We start from the raw sequence: 22,926 nt of genomic DNA on the forward strand, positions 1-22,926 counted from the left end.
AGGATTTGACTTACTGGATATCATGACTTATTATATATAGAACTAGAGTATTTGAGATTTATGTAGGATGTTAAGATAGACAAACAGGTGAGTCAAAAACTAGAAGATCCAGAAACAGATCCATGCATACATGAGTACCTCATATCTGGCAAAGATGGCATTGCAGAGCAGTGCATTTCATTAAACAAGAACAACAACAAACTGATGTAACTGTATATGCACAAAAAAGTGAAAGTTGAACTCTATCTCACACCATATATAAAACACATTTCTACTGGAATATAGATTTGAATGCGAAAAAAAATAAAGCTCATATTTTAAAAATGTCTTTATGACCTTAATAGGGGTCAAAAAGCATTAACCATAGAAGAAAATACTGACCAGCCTGAAAACAAAAGATACCATTAAGAGGGTTCAAGTAGAAAGTTTTGCAACATATACAACAAAGGTTACACTATTAGTACACATAAAGAATGCCCATAAATCAAGAAGAAAAATTTCAAATAATCTAAACACAGTAAAACCTTGGATTGTGAGTAACTTGTTCTGCGAGTGTTCTGTAAGAAGAGCAAACATTTCTAATGAATTTTAACCTGATAAACAAGCAATGTCTTGCAATACGAGTAATATGCAATGCTGAATGTCACATGATTACAACTAAGTCAATGGTTCTTGAAATTTGCTTTGATATACGAGTGTTTTGCATTACAAGCATGTTTCTGGAATGAATTATGCTTGAAAACCAAGGTTTTACTGTATTTAAATAAGCATATCACAAGAGAATATCTAAATGACCATAAATACACAAAACGGTACTCAACTTCATTAAATTATGGAAATGCAAAATAAGACCACAATGAGGAGCAACGCCAACAAAAATGGCAGAGTAAGGAGCTCTGAAAGTCTGCCTTTTGATAAAAGCAACCAAAAAAGTGATAAAAATTGAATCAACTTTTTTCAGAACTCCAAAAATTAACCAAAGGCTTGCAGCAACCCAAGGAGCACCTAAAAGTCAACAAAAAATGGTTGAATGTTGATAAGAACAGTGAACTTTGAGGCATTTGGACTTCTATCCCCATTCTCCTGTTCCCATTAGTCTCAAAAAATAACAGCCTGCACTGCCATACTGGAGTAAGGAGAACAAGGCTGGAGGTCTTTCAAAGTTCATTCCAAAAGCAGAGCCATCATTTGAAGACCGTACTGTATAGGCCTGTCTCTATTCAATCTCACTTGAACTTACCCCATGCTAAAAGCTTCTCCTTGGCAGCCCTTGAAAAATGTGTTAAGCTTTCTGAGGCTGTCTGAGATGGAGCAAAGAATACATTAAACAAAAATCTTAACAAGAAATACTGAAGAATGAGATAACCATAGAAGGCTGTGAAAAGAAAAGACAGATTCCTGGGAAGACAAAAGGCCATGAGAATAGTACGTGTAAGGCTCTGAGCATGCTCTGTGTTGCGTACATAAGTAAGAAAGCCCTAATAAAGCCATAAACTCTCACCTCTTGTTGATCTTGAAGCCCTATGCAACAGAGAAGTGCAGACTAAGGTACAGTTGTAAACTGCCTGGCTGACTGTTGAGGATGTGTCCCAACAGGCACCCAGAGGCCTCTGGCAAAGACTGGAAATCTTTGTGGTTTTGAACACTTAAGAAATCTCTGTCCAATTTTAGCTGACGACTAAGCTAAGCAGGCATACCAAATATGCAGACTTCACAGAACTGGTTTAGAAGTCCAAAAACAAACAACTACTACAATAAACACCAGCAACGAACCCTGGGAAGGGGGGAAAACGGATTTCCAGAGTTGCCACACTGCATTACTTGAAATGTTCAGTTTTCAATGAAAATGGGACATGCAAAATACCAAATATACAAAACCCATATATAGGATGAAAAAGCAATCAATAGAAACTATACTTGTGGAGGCCTAGACACAAGGAATTTATATCAGGTATCTTAAATATGTTCGAATAGGAACAAAGGAAATCATGTCTAACAGAACTAAAGGCAAGTATGTGAATGATGTTCCAAAAAATTAGAGACGATTAATAAATTAATTATACAAATTATACAAATTAACCAAATTATACAAAAGAACCAAACAGAAAAATCTGTTGAAAACACAATAGCTTCAATAAATGAAAATTCACTAGATAGGTTCAACCACAGGTTTTAGCAGCAGAAAAGATAATCAGGTCAAGTGAAGATATATCAGTTGAGATTATCCAGTCTTGAGATTATCCAGGAGCAGAAAGAACAATGAAGAAAAATAAACAGAGCCTCAGAGAACTGTGGGAAACCATCAAATATACTAACGCACACAATGGGGGTCCCAAGAGGATAGAGAAAGAGGCAGAAATAATACTTAAAGAAATAGAACTTCTCAAATTTGGTGAAAAACATTAGTCTATACATTCAAGAAGCTCAATGGACTCTAAGTAGGATAAACTCAAGAGACCCAACATCATAATCAAACTCCCAAAAGACTAGAGATGGCGACTCGTCAGATAAGGGATTCTCAAGATTAACAGCTAATTTCTCATCACAAAACATGGAAGCTAAAAGGCGGTGAGACAATATATTCAAAGAAAAACATGAGAAGAAAAAAAACTGTCAAGCAAGAATTTTATATCCAAGCAAAACTATTCATGAAAAAAATGAAGGAGAAATTTACATATTACCTAAGAAGTTTGTAGCTCCAGAGCCATTCTATCAGAAATACTAAAGTGAGTCCTCTGGCTGAAATGAAAGGGCACTAGACAATAACTCAAATCCACATGAAGAAATAAAAAGCAGTAAAGGTAAGTAGGTAAATATAAAAGATAATATCAATGTATTTCTGGTTTAGAGCTCCTTCCCCCTGCCCCCGGTTTAAAAATAATTACAAACAGTAATAATTATAAATCTGTGTTGACAGGCATAAAATGTATAAACATGCAAACTGTATGATAATGAAAGTAAGCAGGGGAGGGGGGGAACCACAGCTCCATAGGAACAAAGTTTTTGTATACTATTAAGTTATTATTAACCCAAACTAAACTGTCATAAATAAGTGTTAATGATAATCATCAGGACAACCACTGAGAAAGTAAGTCAAAAATATACAGGAGAAACAAGGGAATTAAAATGGCAGATGTTAATCCTACTTCACTAATAATTTTATTTTAGATATACATGTGATAAACTCTCCAAATGAAAGCCACAAGGGATGGCAGTTCACATGTACCAAATTAACAGACTGACAATAAATACTGGTCAAAACATGGAGCACCAGTAATCCTTACACAGCTGATGGGTATATAAGTTAGAACTACTTTGGAAAATTGTCTGGGATCATCTAGTAAAGATAAATATACAAATCTGGTAACTCAGCAAATATATATGTAGCTGAACACACAACTGAAATATGTGTACATGTGCAGCAACATAGGTGCATGAATGATCACAGCAGCATTATCCACGGAAGACAAAAATGGAAAACAACCCAAATGTAGAATAAACAAAACGTAGTACCTCTACACACACCAACAGGGATGGATCACACAAACATAATGTTGAGCAAAAGAAATCAGACTTAAAAGAGTTTATCTTTTAAGATACAACTGAAGTAGGGAGAAAAAAAAACAAAACAGGCAACACTAAACCACAGTATTAAGGATACACGTTAAAGTAGTAATTCTATATAGAAAAGCGTGGGGTGATTACCACAAAGGTCAGGATGCTGGATACTTTTATTAAGAATGGTAGCTGCAGGATTTTAGTAATGTTCTACTTGTTGAACTGGATGGTCATATATGGGCATTAGATCTGTGGTAATTCACTGGTGCATGTGAATATGTATATATTGGTATAGTTTTGCTTTGTATGTTTTCTTTTATGGGTGCTAAATATCACAATGAAAGTTTTAAAATGTTTAATGCAGACTTTAGCAAAACAAAATATGTGAAAGTAGGTATCCACAACAAACTAAAAGCTTACTTCTGAAAAATGTTGAGCATTAAAAAATCGATTGAGATAAACTTCTTAAAAAAACACCATGGTTTCCAACAGAAAAGAGGGAAACTGTGAAACTATACACTGTGAATCCTTGCTAGTTAGTCTCTAAAGAGAAACAGATTTCCCCTAGCAAGCAGGAAACCACATTTATCAGGTTATCTTAGGTGCAAAATTAAACAACATGGTAATGGTTTGAGGAGGCAGCATCCTCCTTTCCATCTCCCTTCCAAACCAACATCATTAGGCCTACGACATTTTTTCACTACTATGCATTCTGTTGAGGACAAAAATGTCTCTCTCTCTCTCTCTCTCACACACACACACACACACACACACTTCTGTCCATGAAGAAACAAAACATTGTTCCAACAGAGGAGAAAACTGAGAGGAAAATAATAAATTCAATTTCTGACATAACCCATCACTGCAAGTGTTAACCAAAAAAATAGCCACTTACTTGATCAAGATTTGAAAGGCTGTTAGGATCCTGACTCAGACCTTGGTACTGTCCCCTGAGTCTGTCACCAGCAGCTATTTTCCTAAACTTCTTTAGATCCACGACATACAGTGCACTGGATAGAGAAGAACTACTTGTTATAACCATGGATTATGACAAAGAATAACCCCACTGAATAATGGTCATCAGGTAAACATTCTGCCCTCTCTGTGAAAAGGTAAGCTGTGGCCTCCAGTGGAGCTCAGGGTCAGCATGTGCTTCTTCAAAGATGGCAGGAAATTATTGCAAAACACATACTCTACCATAAGCTCACTTTGTCACTCCTTCTTAATTGCCTTCCTTATTTAGCTGCCTTAAGTCTCTGACAATAGAAAACTTCTACCAAACGTCAGCAGATTAGATAATAAAAGCTGACCATCAGCCAAAAATAGCCTGATAATGTTTTAGATGTTGCTGGGAAAAAAAAAACATCCACACTGTTATGGATCTTCTGGACCAAGGACATAACTAATGATAAAAAAATCCCCAAACCCCAACTTTTATTCTCTGTAAATGCTGCTTCCTACACATCGCAGACCTTCCAGATCTTCCAAACCACATTCTGCCAAGAACAGATAATGCAATGGTACACAGTCTGACCTAGGAGTTCTACTTCTAGGAATTTGTCCTACAGATATATTTGAAATATACCAAATGATGTATTTATTCACTGCAACACTGTATGTCACAGCAAAAGACCACAAATAACCTACATATACTGCAATAAAATGCAGATGTTAAGAAAGAAGGTCTCTCAACACATTGATAGAAGATCTACTATAGTAAAAAAAAAAAAAAGGCACAAAACTGAAAATATGATGGTATATTTTGTGTAAAAAAAAAAAAAAAGATGTAAGAATCAAGAAACTCTAGGGGCATCTGAGTGGCTCAGTTGGTTGAACATCTGACTCTTGATTTCAGCTCATGACCTCATGGTTCACGAGTTTGAGCCTGCCTGAGATTCTCTCTCTCCCTCTATCTCTGCATCTCCCCTACTTATGCACTCTTTCTCTCAAAATGAATAAATATTAAAAAAAAAAATCAAAAAAAAAAGAATCAAGAAACTCTGGAAGGACATACTGCAGTAAATAGATGATGTTATCTGTTATAGGAGTAGGAACTGGGTAGAAAACAGACAGAATTGGGAGGCCTTTTCACAGTATATTTTTTATAATTTTTATTTTTGAGCCACATTAATAACATATTACCTATTCATAATTTCAAATATGTAAAATTAATTTTTTGAGAAAAGAAAATCAAACAGCTTTGGAGAGTACTCCTTTTTCAGTACCTGATATGATACTTTCGCCCAGCCAAATGACTGGCCCAGTACCCTGATTTCCAGAATCTGTATCCATCCATTTCTTTTCGGCTATCACAAAAGGGAGTATAGCCATAAGGAGCACCATCCAAATTGAAATCTCTTAACTCTTTCAGATCTGTTCGGACAATCTGGAGAAAAAAAATCACAAGTCATTTGTTAAACAGCCATGCAGACAGCAGTTTCCTTAAAACACAGATTGTCTCACTGAGACATTACAGAGGGCAGCTCTGAGGTTACCGGCACAGGCTCCAGCAGCAGACCCAGGCTAAGCCCAGATTCCTTCACTGATTAGTGGGCTGCCTTCACTAACATGTAAGACACTTTGCATAGTGGTTGGCACACAGTATTCTAAGTATTCAAAAAGGTGGCAGTAAAACAAATTTACACTGCTTAGCTTCTGTGATGGAGTTTCCCCATCTGTAAAATGGAGACCTCACAGGATTACATGAATTAACATATGAACACATGCGGAATGATAACTGACACAGAGCAAGTGCTCAACAAAGGTAAGTGTGCTTATATGAGAACCCAGAAAACATGCTTCAGGTCAAGCTGGTTGTGACACAGTGAGCTGAAGGAGGCAGGGAATCCCAAAAAGGTGGATGAAGTTTCTGGCCGCATGACCTTTGCACACATTCTATCATTTCCATTCAAATGATCACCTCAGGTTTCAGCCGGCTCAGGGAAAAGGGGAAGATTGTAAAGGAGAACTATATTAACACTTTTTGAGTGTGTATGCTCTAAAATCACAGTGTGTTCGTTTTAAGTCAAATCTTGACAGGAGGAAGAGTATCTGAAGAGCTGCAAACTATCAAAGCTAGGCATCTATCTGGTAGAACTTCCTCTGTCTTACCCATGCTGATAACTCCTAGCTTTTGGGTAAATAATTGGAGACGATAGCAAGCACTGTTAAACCTCAATCTTCCAGTTTTTAGTCTGTGTGTTAAATGAATTAAGACACAAGACTGCATGTATGATGTATAGAGGCATAGAAAAAAAGATTAAAAGGAGATACCTCAAATGCAAACTGTAAAAGTGATCACACCTGGGTGTACCTTTTCATATATTTTAAATAATGTCACAGAGGCATGTATTTTTCTGTAACCAGAAAAGTAAAATCATTTAAAAAGGAGAAGGAAGTCTAACGGCTTTAATACAAACTGTTTAAACCTGGCTTCTAAGAGCTTACCTGATCAGCATCCACAAACAGGAATTTGTCAACAACCAGTGGGAACAGCACGTCCAAGAAGAGGATCTTGTAACCCCAAATGATGCGCTGTTTCTCAGTCTGCTGATGAAGCCACCGGGGCCATTTGTATTGAACAAGCTCATACTGGAAGTTGTACTCATTTGCCATATAAGGTATGAACTCCTATTTTGGCACATAGGGAACAACAGACAACCATTTACTCAGATGAAGAAAATCGGCTCTCTAATGGAAGTCAGTCACCATGATGACAGCACAAGTAAAACATATTTACCATAACGGCAGCTGAATACAGAAATCTGACCGTGACTCACCTGTGACTAAAAGAATACATATAAACTTATCAAACCCCCCATTTCTTTAGGACTTCTAATTATCACGTGAAGTGACAAATCTTTCAATGAAGGCTTTTAGGTTTGTGTGTGTGTGTGTGTCCTATGGAAATGAAAATTTACAGTAAAACATTTTTTGAGCTTGACTCAAAGGCTTTCTCAGACCTGGGCCTAACCCAGGGAATGACACGGCAGATCCAAATATTCTGAACAAATTTGTTTTTAAGTTTTTAGATCGTAAATACAAGTACCTTCAGGGGACCAGAAGTGATTACTGAATAAAATAAAAGTTGTTTAGTAACATCTATAGAACCACAACAACAAAAGACACAAACAAGTCAAATTTAGATGACAAATACTAACTAATAAATAAAGCAGAAAACTTCCCAAGTCTGTTTTTCATGGTGCACAGATGAAACAACACTTCCAGAAATCACTGTTGTCCATGAGACAATGAATAATCCTCCCCACTGGAAACCAGCACTATGCTTTCTAATTAAATTAGAATATACATGCTCAGAGGAAGACAACATTATTTCATCAAAACAAAAGATTCAGGGGCACCTGGGTGGCTCAGTTGGTTGTGCGTCAGCTCACGGATCCCAGGGTTGCGGGACTGAGCCTCACGTTGGGCTCCGCACTGACCGTAGAGCCTGCTTAAGATTCTCTCCCTCTCCCTTCCTCCCACAGCCCCTCTCTTCTGCTTGCACTCTCTCACTCTCTAAAAATTTTTTTAAAAATTAAAAAAAAAAAAAATACAAAGATACAGATTCTCCTCAGGTCACAATAATTTTATGTTTGGTTTTATGATGACTGTTCCCCCTAAATAGTCCAGGCTAGAAGACTAATCAACACAAAGTATGCAGCTGAGCTACGGAAACCCAAGGAAAGATTTTTAAGTTACACAAATAACAGAGAAGCAGTAAGAAGTATATTATACCATCATATCTCCTTAATGTCTCCTTTCCTCTCCCCTGAGAACAAACCTTAAATGTGGGGGACAGATAATTCTTCAAGAACCAGAATTTCACAGGAGTCCTGGTATTCTTCAGTACTGACAGCATCATTATACTGTCAAACAAAAGCAAATAATAATCAATATTAATTTTCCAATGCTTTTTAATCTCAACAAAATTGAGCAGAGCTGATCATAAGACCGCTGAATGTTTTTCACAGCAGAGCTGATGGCTTTAAAAACGAGACCCTTAGTAATGGAAAATGAAAAACTGCACTCATTATAAAATTATCACTGAATGGAAAAGAAAGGGTATTTCTCACCTATAAAAATATACCTAACTGACAAAGGCAGATGTTTTAATCATGTTACATCTTTAAATACTCTGCTTCATGAACTGCCGTATTAATTATGCTACAAACGAATAACGGAGGTTGTAGCTAACAGACTACATGACTATGAAAAGAAAACTGGAAAGCCGCAGCAGCTGTGTGTGGCTGCACTGCCCCCCACAGCCTATCCTGGAGATACTGCTAGGGAGGAGAGCAGGAAGAGGTCAGGGGATGGCAAGTGGCTACAGCATCAGGATTTCCCTACTACAAAAACAGACAAAAACACACTGAATCAAGGAATTTAATTAAATTGAGTTACTACTAACATTTGACATTACTATTTTAGGTCAGTTATTATTTCTTGGAAATAGAAGGTTGAACCTGAGTAAAATGACAGTTTAATTATTTGCCATACTAGATTTGTCATGGAAAATTAAAAGTAAAATGAACCTGGCATTAGGAAAGTCACTCTCAAGCAAAGGAGCATATTCCCAGCCAAGCCTTCCCCCAGCAGCCGCTGTGTCAACCAGCACATGGCTGTGGCCTCTCCTTGGCTCTGGCTGTGTGACCTCAGGCAAGTCCCTTCACCCTCTGAATCTGTCTGTATAACAGAGGTGTTCTTTGAGAACTAAGATCACTCCTGGCTCTACACCCCTATGAATCTCTAGGCGACAGGTCCACAGCCCTGTTCCACTTCTACTCTCTGTGCTAACTTCCTAGTTTCTGGGTTAAGCAATGCTTGGTGGCCAATTAAACACCATTATTTATAATGTGTGCGCAGTGGTATTAAAGGTTTATAGCCTTGTAATAGCCACACATATACATTTATGATACAGCTGGACTTTATGAGATTGGCAGATCAAAACAAATACAATTCTGTACTCACAGTCCTCAGCGTGCTTCACATATACAGAAGCATAATGGATAGAATGCCATGAAACATTTACTCTCTTACTCTCTAAATAAGAACACTGTGACAAACTCATTCATAATGTACTGAAATAATCAACATGACTAACCGAAGAAATCTTTCATAGAGATGGCCGGATGCCACGGAGAAAATATTAATTATGTCATCTTTATCCTGTTTCACTTCCTCAGTCTTCTGTCCTCCTGTAAAGCCCCTGTAACAATAAAGGTAAAAACAAGAACACTTGAACTGCTAGTATAGACACACAGCCCTTTAAGGGGAGAGCTACAGAGACCGTGTTTCCCATCCTATTCCTTCCCTAGAGGGTGATGCAAGGGGAGGTGGTGAAGCATCAATGGCACCCTGGGAGGGCACAAGGGAGCCAAGCCACCACAGGATAACGAAAAGGATGCTGCCTGCAAGGCCCCACGTAGCTTCAGAAACAAACTGAACATAGGCTACTCCACAGAATGCAATCCACTCAATGGAAAGTAAACTAAGCTCTCTGAAGGACAGGCACCATGCAGTAAGAGTCAAGAAGTAACTACACCGTGGGGGGACATTAACCTCCTTCGTTCATTGTGGGAAACACCCATCTACTCTAAGTGGAAGTGCAAGATTTGCTGCAGAGTACAGACTCTGAAAGGTCCACATGGGATTCTTACACTCAAAAGAAGGGAGGGATGGGGCTTATACTTTTCCTTAAAAATATTACCTTTTGGGATGAGCACTGGGTGTTGTATGGAAACCAATTTGTCAATAAATTTCATATATATAAAAAAAAAATATATTACTTTTTTTTTTTAATGGTGCCAATTTACCATTTGAAGGAGTCCCAAAATCCAGATTCATTTTCATTAGTTCCGTCACTCAGCAGGTCTTCGTTCACCATGTCTGCCTTCTTCTGAACCTGCAACCATACGTGAGGGGTACCATGAACAGTAGGGGACGAAGCCCCTACTTCCTACAGCCAAGTCTAGGCCCCATAACTCAATCTGGTGCCCATATTCTGGCGAAAGAAAGCTGTGTCACAGGCAGGCACGGCCCACCTACAGTCTAGACCAGTTCAACAGAATGATCTTTCACATACCACATTAACACCTCAGGTGATGAGACAGAAACCTCTTGTAATTCAGTAATAACTGTAGTCTGAAAAATGGTCAAAGAACCTCAAATTCAACTGTATAGGAAACAGAGTCTGAGCAAAACTAGCAGCATCATCCACCCAGCTGACAGCTGTTCCAGGGAGAGTGCAGCCCACAGGAGAGCTACCCGTCAGGACAGAGTCACTTCGCGCCACAGCCTGTTTTCAGGATTCACCAGGATAAAGATGGGTTGAATCTTCTCACCAGCACAGGGAGCAGTTTTCTACTCTTCTGTGTGTGGTCTGCTTTAGATTTTACTGTGTGTAATGATTGTTTATTCTGTAATACCTTTTACTTGAATTTAAGGCACTAAGAACTTTAAAATTCTGAGACATGAAAAGAAATGAAATAGGGCTACCAATTACCGTTGTTGAAATTTTCACTGTCATTCTTCCCAGTTTTCTGAGAACAGTCAGCAATAATGTGAATTGTGGCTATGTAAACACCAGAATATCTGAGACTTGTATCGCTCACTGAGATTACTCAAAAGGTGCAATCTCTCAGTTGAAGAAAGCCACAAATGTATATTTACAAAAGACGTTTCACACGTAAAGAAGCATTCTTATAAACCCTACAGTAAAATCCCAAAGGTGAATTAAAGCCTTAGACCAGTTTCTTTTCTTCCCCACCAGCTTTACTGAGAGACAACTGACACACAATATTGTGTAAACTTCAGGCATACAATGTGATGATTTGATACGCATAGAAGCTGTAAAACAATGATCACAGTGATAGCATTATTATCAGTTAAATCCATCTACTTCTAGATGAGAGCTACTGAATGCCAGAATACTGCTACTTTTACCCACTATAAAAGTTGCTGCCTTAGTATTTCCAAGCTCACCTTCACTTTAATAATTTTGCTCTTGAAGTTGTTGAGGACGACAACAACTTCATCCGCATCGGGAGGAGAATCTGTGCCATCATGGCTTCGAGAGAAAACAAAGGGAAAGAGTAAGGCAGATGTTATAAATCACAATTCTTGAAATGCAGTAAGGAGTCTGATATCAAAATGCCATATTTGTCCATCATCTTTATCATAAAGGAGTTTTCCAGAACAAATTATTTTCCCGCAAACTGTAGCAAGTCCCTTCAAACTACACAGAAGCACTTGTCAGAATCTCTATCCTTCAAACATTGAGCATTCCAATCCGTCACAGCCCAGACTTTCTTCTTGGGTCTCCCCTTTAAATTACCTTTCAGAGAGTGAGAGGCTCCCAGTGCTGGCGCACTTAACACCTGTATTTACTAAGTCTGAGCCATGCTCACCACCAGCAATAAAGGAGTGCCCACGGACATGAGCCACTGAACCATCACTGGAAACACATCACTTCTACTCTTTCATGGACAGGTGACAAAGCATGGCTCTACTTCAGAGTTCTGTAAAGTTGTCTACTCTATCCTTCTGCCTGGAGGTACACAATCAGCCAAGTCTAGGCTCTGTAACTCCGTCTGGGGCCCATACTCTGGAGGAAGAACTATAAAAAGCTATTTTCAGGCAGATCTGGGGCAGAAGAAGAAAAACTTTAAATTAAAAATAAAATATCCCCAGTCAACTGTAATGCCTAGAATTTCCAAGTACCAATTTTCAAGATGTTAAGTGCAGAAAGCCACGATAAAATATAAATTCACTGCATTCACTGTCATCCCACAGAGAGCAGAGTTCTCAGGAAAGGTAAGATTCTCATGGGGGAGCATGAAACACTCCAGAGACTAGGAATATCCAAGAGGAAGGGAGGTCTAGACAGGAGGAAGAGAGGAGGTCTCCACACTCCAAGAGAAGGGGAAAGAATGGCTAGGGAAAGGGCACACAGAAGGCAGAAGGGACAAGGTTCAGAAGAACAAGTAAACTTATGACAGGATTAAATTCTGCAAAACCATATGTGGAGAAAACATTACTTAGAGGAATGGTATTTAAAACGAATACGTTATTATAATAGCTTCAAGAATCCACACTGCTTTCACAAATGTCGGGTAAGATCTTCTAGAACTAAGATGACACAACAAGAGGGTGTTTTAAGTACAGTCTAATGGAAATCCCTCTCTAAAAAATTGACACAAAGTCTCTTCACAGAGCTTAAAACTAATTTAAATTGTATTTAGCAAAATTCAGATTACACTTTTTAAAAGGCTATATAATTTTTTTTAAACTAATAGCCATTTATAGCAAACCTAAAGGCAGAACCCTGGCTACTGAGGAAATGCTCTGGAAGTACTTCCTTACTACCACAGACCAGGAAAGCCAGCGCTGGCACCCAGATTTCACAGTCACACCTTACACATGCTGTGCATCTGCGACTCACCCAGCGTGGAGAAATACACTGTCTAGGTAAAAAAGTTTAACTGTTCGTCATTTCTTTTCTCTTTTTTCGAAAGGACTCAATTTCTCATCTACATATGGTTTTCATCGCAGTGACAGAATGATCTGATTCGGAGATACCGCTAGCACAATGGAAAGACTAAAGAGTGAAACTTAACTATACTTATTACTGTTTATACCACTTATTAACTAATCATACCCTGCCAATTCTTCTATACTCAATTTCCCAGAAAAACATTGTTTCATCACACATAAATCAAATTCTTATTCCCTGGCTAACTGCCAGTGTAGAACTCAATTGAAGCTGATTCTCTGCAAAATGTTCTGGAAAAAAAAAAAAGCACCTCCGTCACTTAATCTTACCTGTATATTCTATAAATATCTTCAGAACGACCCTTCCTTAATCTGAGAATCCAAGCTCCTGGGTTGGCCTTTAACTGAAAGTAGCCCTAGGGTAAGAAGAAAGACAAATTTTAGTTCTCATCAAAATGCTATTTCTGAGGAACAGTTACTTCCTTTTCTGAAGTATCAGTCACTTATATTTTATGTGTCATGTATGAAGAAGCTACAAAGCTCCAAAGCCAAGAAAAATGCTGTCAGCTCACAAGCTATGCATTTGCAGGGGCCAATTTGATTAGAGCAGAACATTCAGAATATGTTAGCATTTTTTTTAGGCTGACATATAATTCCAATGTATAAATTTAAGTAAACTTATGATTTTTATATTGACCAAACTGTCAATTATGAACTTTAATCCCACTTATGTTCAGAATGCAAACTGCTCCATCATAAATCATACTGCCCAAATTAGCATGACTCAATACCACCATGTGATGTACTGATGATTATTTACCAGATTGGCCATAACAATGGTATCCACAATGACTGGGTTGGCCGAAGTTCCTAATGTAAACTGCAGTCCTCGTGGGGGCTGGCCTGTGGTAATGTCATAGCAGTGACCTTCTAGTAAGAGGTACTCCAGTTCATACTCAGCGGCCACTATACTATCCACCTGCAATAGCAGAATTAAATCACTTGAAAACTACTTAGCAATAAAAAGAAACAAACTATTGACACATGCAACAACATGGATTTCAAATGCACTGTGCAAAGTGAACAAAAGCCAGACATAAAGGGCTGCATACTCTATGGTCATATTTCTAAGAAATTCATGGACAGGCAAAACTATAGTGGCAGGAAAGGGAGGGGACTGCCTGCAAAGGGGCACAAGAGAACTTTCTGGGGCGATGGAAATGCTCTGTATCTTGACTGTGCTGGTGGTCAACAACTGTTTACAATGTTCAAAACTCAGATGGGCTGGAAAGAGGAAAAAAAACACAATAAGGAGGTTTTTGTACAGATGAGAGGATAAGACTGCCATCTAGGAAGGTAGTATTGGAAAAAGCATGTTAAAAAAAAAAAAAAAAACCTGCCAAAAGAATGAACAGATCTAAAAGCTAAATAATAAAGAAAACAGAAAAGAATACTACCAGGACTAACTTCCATGAGAAAATGAAAAAATAATGAGAAACAGTGAGAAACCGCAGAGAAAAAATGTAAATTTATCTTGGCCTTTAGGATATAGCTGAAAAGACTGCTATTTTTTTTTTAATTTTTTAAAAAATATTTTTTTGAGAGGGAGAGAGAGAGAGCAAGCACAAGCAGGGGAGGGGCAGCGAGAGAGGGAGACACAGAATCCAAAGCAGGCTCCAGGCTCTGAGCTGTCAGCACAGAGCCCAATGCCAGGCTCGAACTGCAAGATCATGACCTGAGCCGAAGTTGGACACTTAACCAACTGAGCCACTCTGGTGCCCCAAAATATTGCTGTTCTAAATCACAATATCCAAATGTATTTGAGGGCTCCATAATGGCATAAAATTCATGTTCCACACCAACTGCCTAAATTATTACTGATTCCTTGCAGAATATAACATATAATTGCAAGGTCTTGGGACAGCCTGGCTTTGGCTGATGAAAGGATTTTTTTTATCCCAAGCTGGTTCAGACTTGGCTCTGTCATCCTATCTAATGCTAATAACACACTATTTGGAGCTTAATATTACTGCTACACTAAATTCTAAAAGTTTAATAAGGAAAGCTAAGGAGTACACCTCCACGAAAGCACCAAGTCCTAGGCTCTGTGTTTTTAGTGGATACAGAGAAACCAGAGAAAGTCTAGGAAAGAACAGCAAAAATTCTAAGGACATAGAAGAGAGCTACTCTGCATCTGTTCTGTGCCTACTTGCACTGCTCTTTAGTGCTTTTTGTGGCCATTTTATAATCTCCTCAGCAAAAGTTCATTCTTCAAGGGCAACAACTCCACTTCCTGTTTGTTATAAATATGGTAGACAAGTTTGAGGCAGGGAATAAGGCAAGTGTGTACACAACACTCACCCCTAACTTAGCACCTGAGGGATTCTTCTTCACTCTAATGATAAGAGGGCTGAGAATTTCTCTAATAACTACCTTCAAGTTCCTGTTCTCCCAAGTCTGCAGAAGACAGAATGAGCAAACAGGCTTCAATTGTAGAATATATTTAGGGTAGATACAGAGACAGATGTCTTAGAAAGGAAGGAGGCCCTGAGATGCTGTAAGCTCCTTGTAAGTAAAGACCATATGTTTTGATTCCTTCGTTAATACACTCTGAACTAGGTACAGAGAGTGAGGGCTATGAAGAGACATCAGCAAACAACTCTTGTGAGCTCTTGGTCTTTGAAAATGGACTGGGGGAAAAGGACCACTTACCTTAAGTTATATGAAAATGAGTGAAAAAAAGAACAGAAAAACAGAAAAATCACCAAAGCCAAAAGCTGGTTCTTCAAAAATATCAACAAACCGACAAACTTTTAGTGAGACTGACCACAAAAAAAGAGAGGAAGAGCCAACTCACTGTAAGAAAATGCTATAACCAACTGTAAGCCAACAAGCTGTAACCTAGATAAAAGGGATAAATTCCTGAGACACAAAACTGACTTAAGATAGAAAATCTAAACAAATCCACAAAAAGAGACTGAACTGGTAACTTAAATATTTCCCAATTAGGCAAGAAAATTTAAAAGACATCTTGTTTGGAAAGAAAAAAATAAAACTACCTCTATTTGCAGATGACATGATCTTTTATAGGCTTGTATAATAAGAACTACAAAACACTGTTAAAAGAAATTAAAGACCTAAATAAATGGAAAGACATCCCATGTTCATGGATCAGAAAACTTAATGTTAAAATGGTAATATTCTTCAAATTGATCTAGGAATTTAATGCACTCTCTATCAAAATCCCAACAGCCTTTTCTACAGATATTAACAAGCTGATTCCAAAATGCAAAGAACCCAAAACAGTCAAAACTATTTTGAAAATGAGGAATAAAATTGGAAAACTCACTAACCAATTTCAAAACTCACAACAAAGCTACAATAAGACAAGTGTGGCCTAAGAACAGGCACACAAATCAAGGAAATAGACCTGAGAGTCCAGAATTGAATTCATATTTAGGGCTAACAGATATCTGGCTAAGGTACCAAGACTATTCAGTGGAGACAGAACAGTCTTTTCAACAAATGGTGCTGTGACAAATGGATATTCACACACAAAGAATAAAGCTATAACCGTACTTCACATCATATACAAAAATTAACTCCAAATGAATAAAAGACCTCAATGTAAGAGTTTAAAACTTTGAAAGTCTTATAAGAAAACACAGGAGTAAATCTTTGTGACCTGGGGTTAAACGTTGGTTTCTTAGGTATACTACCAAAAGCACAAGCAACAAAAGAAAAGGTCATTTAGATTTCATTGAGATTAGAAATATTTGTGCTTCAGAGGACATTTTCCAGAAAGTGAAATAGCTAAGAAAATGAAAGAGATTATTTACCAACCATATATTTGATAAGGGACTTGTTTCCAGAATATACAAAGAACTCTTATGACTCCCTCCACAAAATGGTAAGCAAATTTTTTAAAATAGGCAAAGGATTTAAACAGACATTTCTCCCCAAAGATGATATACAAATAGCCAATATACACATGAAAAAATGTTCAACATCATGGGCAGGAATGGAAAATGGTGCAGTCACCCTTGGAAAACAGTCTGGCAATCCCTCAAACAATTACACATAGAATTACCATATGATCCACCAACTCTAAGAGAAATAAAAGCACATCTACAAAAACTTGGGACATGAATGTTCTCAGCGGCACTATTTATAATAGCCAAAAAGTGGAAACAACCCAAATGTCTATCAATGAATGGATAAATAGAACATGATATGTCCATACAGTATTACCTGGCAATAAAAAAGAATTAAATACTAATACATGCCACAACATTGATGAATCCTGAAAATAATAATTTAAAGTGAAAGAAGCCAGTCACAAAAATGTACGATTCTCTTTAGATGAAAAGTCAGAACAGGCAAATCCATACAGATAGAATGTAGATTAGTGGTGGCCAGGGGTCAGGGGGCATGGGAAGTGACTGCTAATGGGTATGGAGTTTCTATCTAGTGGTGATGACTGCAAAATTTGTGAATATTCTAAAACTACTGAACTATATATACTTTAAAAGGGTAAATTTTATGATATGTGAAAAAATCTCAATGAAGCTGTTAAAAATACAATCACACATGAACACGGACATCTCAGAGTCCTGCCTGACTGAGATCCAGTCTGTTCAGTCAGAAACTACCACCACTTCTTAAAAAAAGGTTGTACACATGATTATATACATAGAAGCAATGATATTCTTACCTCTTCTAAATAAATATTATCAAGATCATATGGTGTTCTGACAGACTCCACCATCCAACTCTCAGGTGTGTTCAAATTCAGGGTGAACAGAGGAGACTGTGGCATATCCAAAAATTTTGCTATTGGACCCTTAGCAAAGCTATTGTCTGGAGTGAAAGAAATCTCTGGTTCTAAGACATAACGGTAAAAGCTGAAATTGGAAAGAAAAAAAAATTGAGCCTTTTTAATATACCCACAGTCCTTAGGTTCCCAGGCATCCACACAAATCAAAACAAACTATATTTGGAAAGGTAGCCCCCCACACTGGGAAAAGTGTTTCCAAAACCATCTCTTGACCTAATTATGCCTCCTGTGGCTGTTGCAGAAGCAAGATAAGGGCATGAGGGACAGAAATGAGAGGAAAGGTCATTCTTTCTGGGACTGCTAAGGGTGGCTGCTGTTAGAGGCACAAGATTTCCTAAGCACATGTTTCCCTTCAATGAGAAAAACACTTATTTTTCTCTTAAACACAAAGTCCTAAATGGTGACTGGGTTCTCAGGTGGGCCCTGGAAACACTATGCACAATAGTTTAAACATCTCTCCTGTTCAAGGACAACAGTGGAAGCTGAGAGCCATTGAGTGACTTTGAAACAATATCTGAATTCACTTAGAATCTAATTTATAAAACACAGCACATGTGCATATAAGGAATTTCCCACAGACCCAGAAGATGCTACCCTATTACTATTAACTGCTTTTTATATAATTTTTTTCATAAATGACCATTCCAAGGTTTAGACAACACACAGCTAAGCCTGCCCTCCTTCTCAAGACACATGCAAATGGACCTCACCAAGTTTCCTCTGACAAATATACTACAACTTGAAATAATTCTGCTCCACTTTTAAGATAAAAAAAGACAGGCAAGTTTCTTCTTGCACCACAGCACATTTTTTTAACTAGGTAAATTTAATAGCTACATTGATCCAAATGTTTAAAATTAAACAATGACATAATTCTGAGAGAGGGATGGAGGCAGGGAAGAAGGAAGGAAGGAAGGAAGGAAGGAAGGCAGGCAGGCAGGCAGGAAAGAGGAAGGCAGGCAGGCAGGTAAGGCAAGGCAAGGCAAGGCAGGCAGGCAGGCAGAAAAGAAGGAAAGGCAGGCAGGCAGGCGGAAGGAAGGAAGGAAGGAAGGAAGGAAGGAAGGAAGGAAGGAAGGAAGGAAGGAAGGAAGGAAAGGCAGGAAGGAAAGGCAGGAAGGAAAGAAGGAAAGGCAGGCAGGCACACACGGTAGCTTGGGTTAACGCCACCTAAATGCTTCCATGCCCACGCTAAGTTCTCAGAACTTCTGATTAAAGCAGAAATTTAGCAAACCTAAACATTCAGTAAATGATCTTTTCAAACATGAAGTCCAGCTATAAGCCCATTTGATCCTTAACACGCAATACCAGCTTTCAGATTTAGTACCACGTTTTCAACTGATTTCTTAAAGAGCTTTGTTTTACCTTTTTAAAGGCATGTCAGAAAGTTTTGACTGGCAGTTCATAAACACTCTTAGATTCATGTTGATCAGCTGGGTTAAAACCTAAAAGTGCAAACAAGAGACAAAACACATTTTCTTATAGTGAAACTAAATGATATTTGAGACAAAATATTTACATTTTCTCTTCAGAAATTTATCACTCTGACACTGAGTTGAGAGAACACCTCTTAATATCTCAAGAAAGACAGAAAGAGAATAATAGTCTGCAATGGAGAAATTTCTGGAAATCACAACTCTGGGGCACAATCTAAATCACACATACATTTCATTTGGCAAAAACATAGCAAGTGGGCTACTGCAAATTACTGTTCCCCATGTGTTGAGGCAACTGATGGATAATGGAGAGCTGTCTACAGAAGGAAAATTTTTAAATTTTTCTAATGTGTATTTATTTTTGAGAGAGAGAGATAAAACATGAACAGGGAAGGGACACAGAGAGAGGGAGACACAGAATCTGAAGCAGGCTCCAGGCTCTGAGCTGTCAGTACAGAGCCCGATGCAGGGCTCGAACCCATGAACTGTGAGATCATGACCTGAACTGAAGTCAGGTGCTTAACCAACTGAGCCACCCAGGCACCCCTACACAAGGAAAATTTTAAAGGTTCATCAGTGCAGTTTACATACTACAGTGAGAAAAATGCATATATATACACACGCCCACAAAAAGGTTAGCTGATTACACATCAATAAAACTTTACCTTAAAAAAGAAATACAACTCAAAAAAAAATGTTGAAGCAACTGTATTTTTGGCAGAGCTCCTAAATTTTCTTAAAACTGTAGTATCTTACACAAATGTACAAGACATGCTACAATTTTTAAATTGCTAGTTTTAAAAAAGGAAAATGATAAAGCAACATTCATTTATCTTTTTACCTCTTATTCCTTATAAATCAAAACATGGCATAAATAAAGTTAATTAAAAGACATCTTGCTCTGGGACGCCTGTGTGGCTCAGCTGGTTAAGCGTCCAACTTTGGCTCAGGTCATAATCTCACAGTTCGTGAGTTCAAGCCCCATGTCGGGCTCTGTGCTGACAGCTCAGAGCCTGGAGCCTGCTGTGAATTCTCTGTCTCCCTCTCTGTCTCTGCCCATTCCCTACTTGTGCTCTTTCTCTGTCTCAAAAATAAATAAACATTAAAGAAAAAAAAAAAAATCTTGCTGTAAATAGGACTTTTTTTTTTTTTAGTACATGAGGAAACCAACCAAACTTGTACCAACATCCTAAGGTTAGAAGGATGTTTCCAGAGCCACTACCAATTTGTATGAAGACACTTGCTCTGCCATGACGCCCTGTGGCATTTTCCAATGCCCTGTGAAGATAACTACGGGAACAATAAGACTCTCAGAGAGTCACAGGACCTGTGACCACTTCAGATAGAGATGAGAACAGCCTCAGAAGCCATGCCTACCAAGAGCAACGGGGCAAGTCTCTGTGCTTCTCTGGTGACAGGGTCAATGACAGCCACGACGTCAAAGTACGTCTCCCCTTCTTTCGGCCTCATTTTAATTGCACTACAGAGATCAAAAAGACAAAACGTGAATCTCATGGAAAACAGGAAACAAAGTTAACTTTGTTTTTTTAAGGCCAACATAAGCTATCAGCCCTCTCAGCATTTCCAAAAACACTTTAGATCTAAAACAATAAGGCTACATGGTGGTTAACTCTGTTATTACATCTACCTCAAAGTTTGCAAAACCTGAAGATTCAAATTCACTCAAAATGAACCAAAAGATATGTGTTAATAGAGGAAAACCAGCTTGAAATTGTATTTAACCGAAAACTGCTAAAAGCTGATGTTTGTTTTTGACAATTACAAACATGCCAATTTTTTTTTCTTGACGAGAAGGGTATGAGGAGAGAAGAAATAACGGATTTTTTAAATACAAAGAACATTACAGAAAACTTGTGAGAGAAAAAAGAAAGAAGCATAAAATCTTGCCACCCCAACCCAACCATTCTGTGGCATTTTTCTCTGTAGACCTTCTCAAATGCCTGTATAAAGATAGTAGCAATTTTATAACAATTTCCTTCCTTCCCCTACCACCTTATCATGATTTTTCCATACTGTTACACATCAAATATCCTGAATAGGAAAAAATCTATTTACCCTGTGAATCTGCCATATTTACCCAAGCTATTTCTTATTGCTGGACATTTAGATGGCTTGCAGCCTGTAACTTCGTAGATATACTTTTTTTCCACACTGGAAATTTCGTTGGAGTGAACAAAGTCCTAGACATGAGATTACTGAGCCACAGGACACAAATATTTTTCTGGATGGGGTGTCTGGGTGGCTCAGTCAGTTGAGCATCTGACTTTAGCTCAGGTAATGATCTCACGGTTAGTGGGTTCAAGCCCCGTATCAGGCTCTGTACTGACAGCTCAGAGCCTGGAGCCTGCTTCAGATTCTGTGTCTCCCTCTCTCTGCCCCTGCCTCACTGGACTCTGTATCTCTCTCAAAAATAAACAAACATCTGGGGCGCCTGGGTGGCGCAGTCGGTTAAGCGTCCGACTTCAGCCAGGTCACAATCTCGCGGTCCGGGAGTTCGAGCCCCGCGTCAGGCTCTGGGCTGATGGCTCAGAGCCTGGAGCCTGTTTCCGATTCTATGTCTCCCTCTCTCTCTGCCCCTCCCCCGTTCATGCTCTGTCTCTCTCTGTCACAAAAATAAATAAACGTTGAAAAAAAAAAAATTTAAAAAAAAAAATAAAAAAAATAAAAAAATAAACAAACATTAAAAAAAAAAGAATATTGCCAGTTTTCTCATTTAAAAATTAGCAAAATTCAGGGCACCTGCGTGGCTCAGTTGGTTAAGCGTCCAACTTCGGCTCAGGTCATGATCTCACGGTTCGTGAGTTCGAGCCCCAAGTCGGGCTCTTTGCTAACAGCTCAGAGCCTGGAGCCTGCTTTGGATTCTGTGTCTTCCTCTCTCTCTCTGCCCCTCCCCCACTCGTGTTCTCTGTCTCTCAAAAATGAATAAACGTTAAAGAAAATAATAAAAAATTATTTTTCTGAATAATATGTACTGTTAATCACAAGTTCAGAAGAATTAAGCCAATTTACAAGGATATTAAGTTATACATATTTTGTCTTAATAAGTAAAAAACAGCAGCTGGTTAGATTGCAATTTGTACCCCCAAGATTTCTGGGGGAGAATCTGCATCTTCCCATCTGTGGTTTCCAGCTACACAGCCTCCCTATGAAGTCACATTGACTTAGATGACTTAAGAGGAGCAAGAACTTCTGATACATTTTGAAAAGGAATAAAGGTGAAAGAATTCCAAAACACATCCAATTTTCCAAAATCTTAACTGGTCAAATCAGTGCCTATCTTTGTGCTGAACAATGTTTTAATGTAGTTCCGGCGCTAACCACTACTATTCTGTGCAAGAATATTTACCCAGTGGGAGGAAAACAAAAGTACAAAATAACTAAAAATAACTAAATAACTAAATAACTAAAAATTAACTAAAAATACCGTGTAAGTATAGTTTAAATGGTGATGAAGGTTATTTCAAATCCTAACAGTTTTGGAAATAACCATCGGAACAGCTTTGTGCCTGTATCAAAGCAGATGATTTCAATTTTTGACAAAATTAACAATTTCAGCCGCCAATAATTATTTTAAAATAACCATTT

General features: G+C 38.2%; 1 protein-coding gene across 2 annotated transcripts in view; it reads right to left on the minus strand.

The window, feature by feature from the left end:
* Positions 1-22,926, minus strand: part of UGGT1 (UDP-glucose glycoprotein glucosyltransferase 1) — a 112,698-nt gene that overhangs the window by 13,439 nt on the left and 76,333 nt on the right. For both annotated transcript variants that reach the window (XM_030324169.1, XM_030324168.1), the window contains 12 exons: positions 20,698-20,800; positions 19,250-19,329; positions 17,765-17,954; positions 13,871-14,029; positions 13,381-13,466; positions 11,542-11,626; positions 10,374-10,462; positions 9,662-9,766; positions 8,342-8,426; positions 7,006-7,188; positions 5,784-5,944; positions 4,454-4,568 (listed from right to left, as the gene is read on the minus strand). In XM_030324169.1, coding sequence (XP_030180029.1) covers positions 4,454-4,568; positions 5,784-5,944; positions 7,006-7,188; positions 8,342-8,426; positions 9,662-9,766; positions 10,374-10,462; positions 11,542-11,626; positions 13,381-13,466; positions 13,871-14,029; positions 17,765-17,954; positions 19,250-19,329; positions 20,698-20,800 — 1,441 coding nt within the window. The remainder of the gene's footprint in view (positions 1-4,453; positions 4,569-5,783; positions 5,945-7,005; positions 7,189-8,341; positions 8,427-9,661; positions 9,767-10,373; positions 10,463-11,541; positions 11,627-13,380; positions 13,467-13,870; positions 14,030-17,764; positions 17,955-19,249; positions 19,330-20,697; positions 20,801-22,926) is intronic.

The sequence above is a fragment of the Lynx canadensis genome, chromosome C1 (genome assembly GCF_007474595.2).
Source record: "Lynx canadensis isolate LIC74 chromosome C1, mLynCan4.pri.v2, whole genome shotgun sequence".
NCBI lineage: Eukaryota > Metazoa > Chordata > Mammalia > Carnivora > Felidae > Lynx > Lynx canadensis.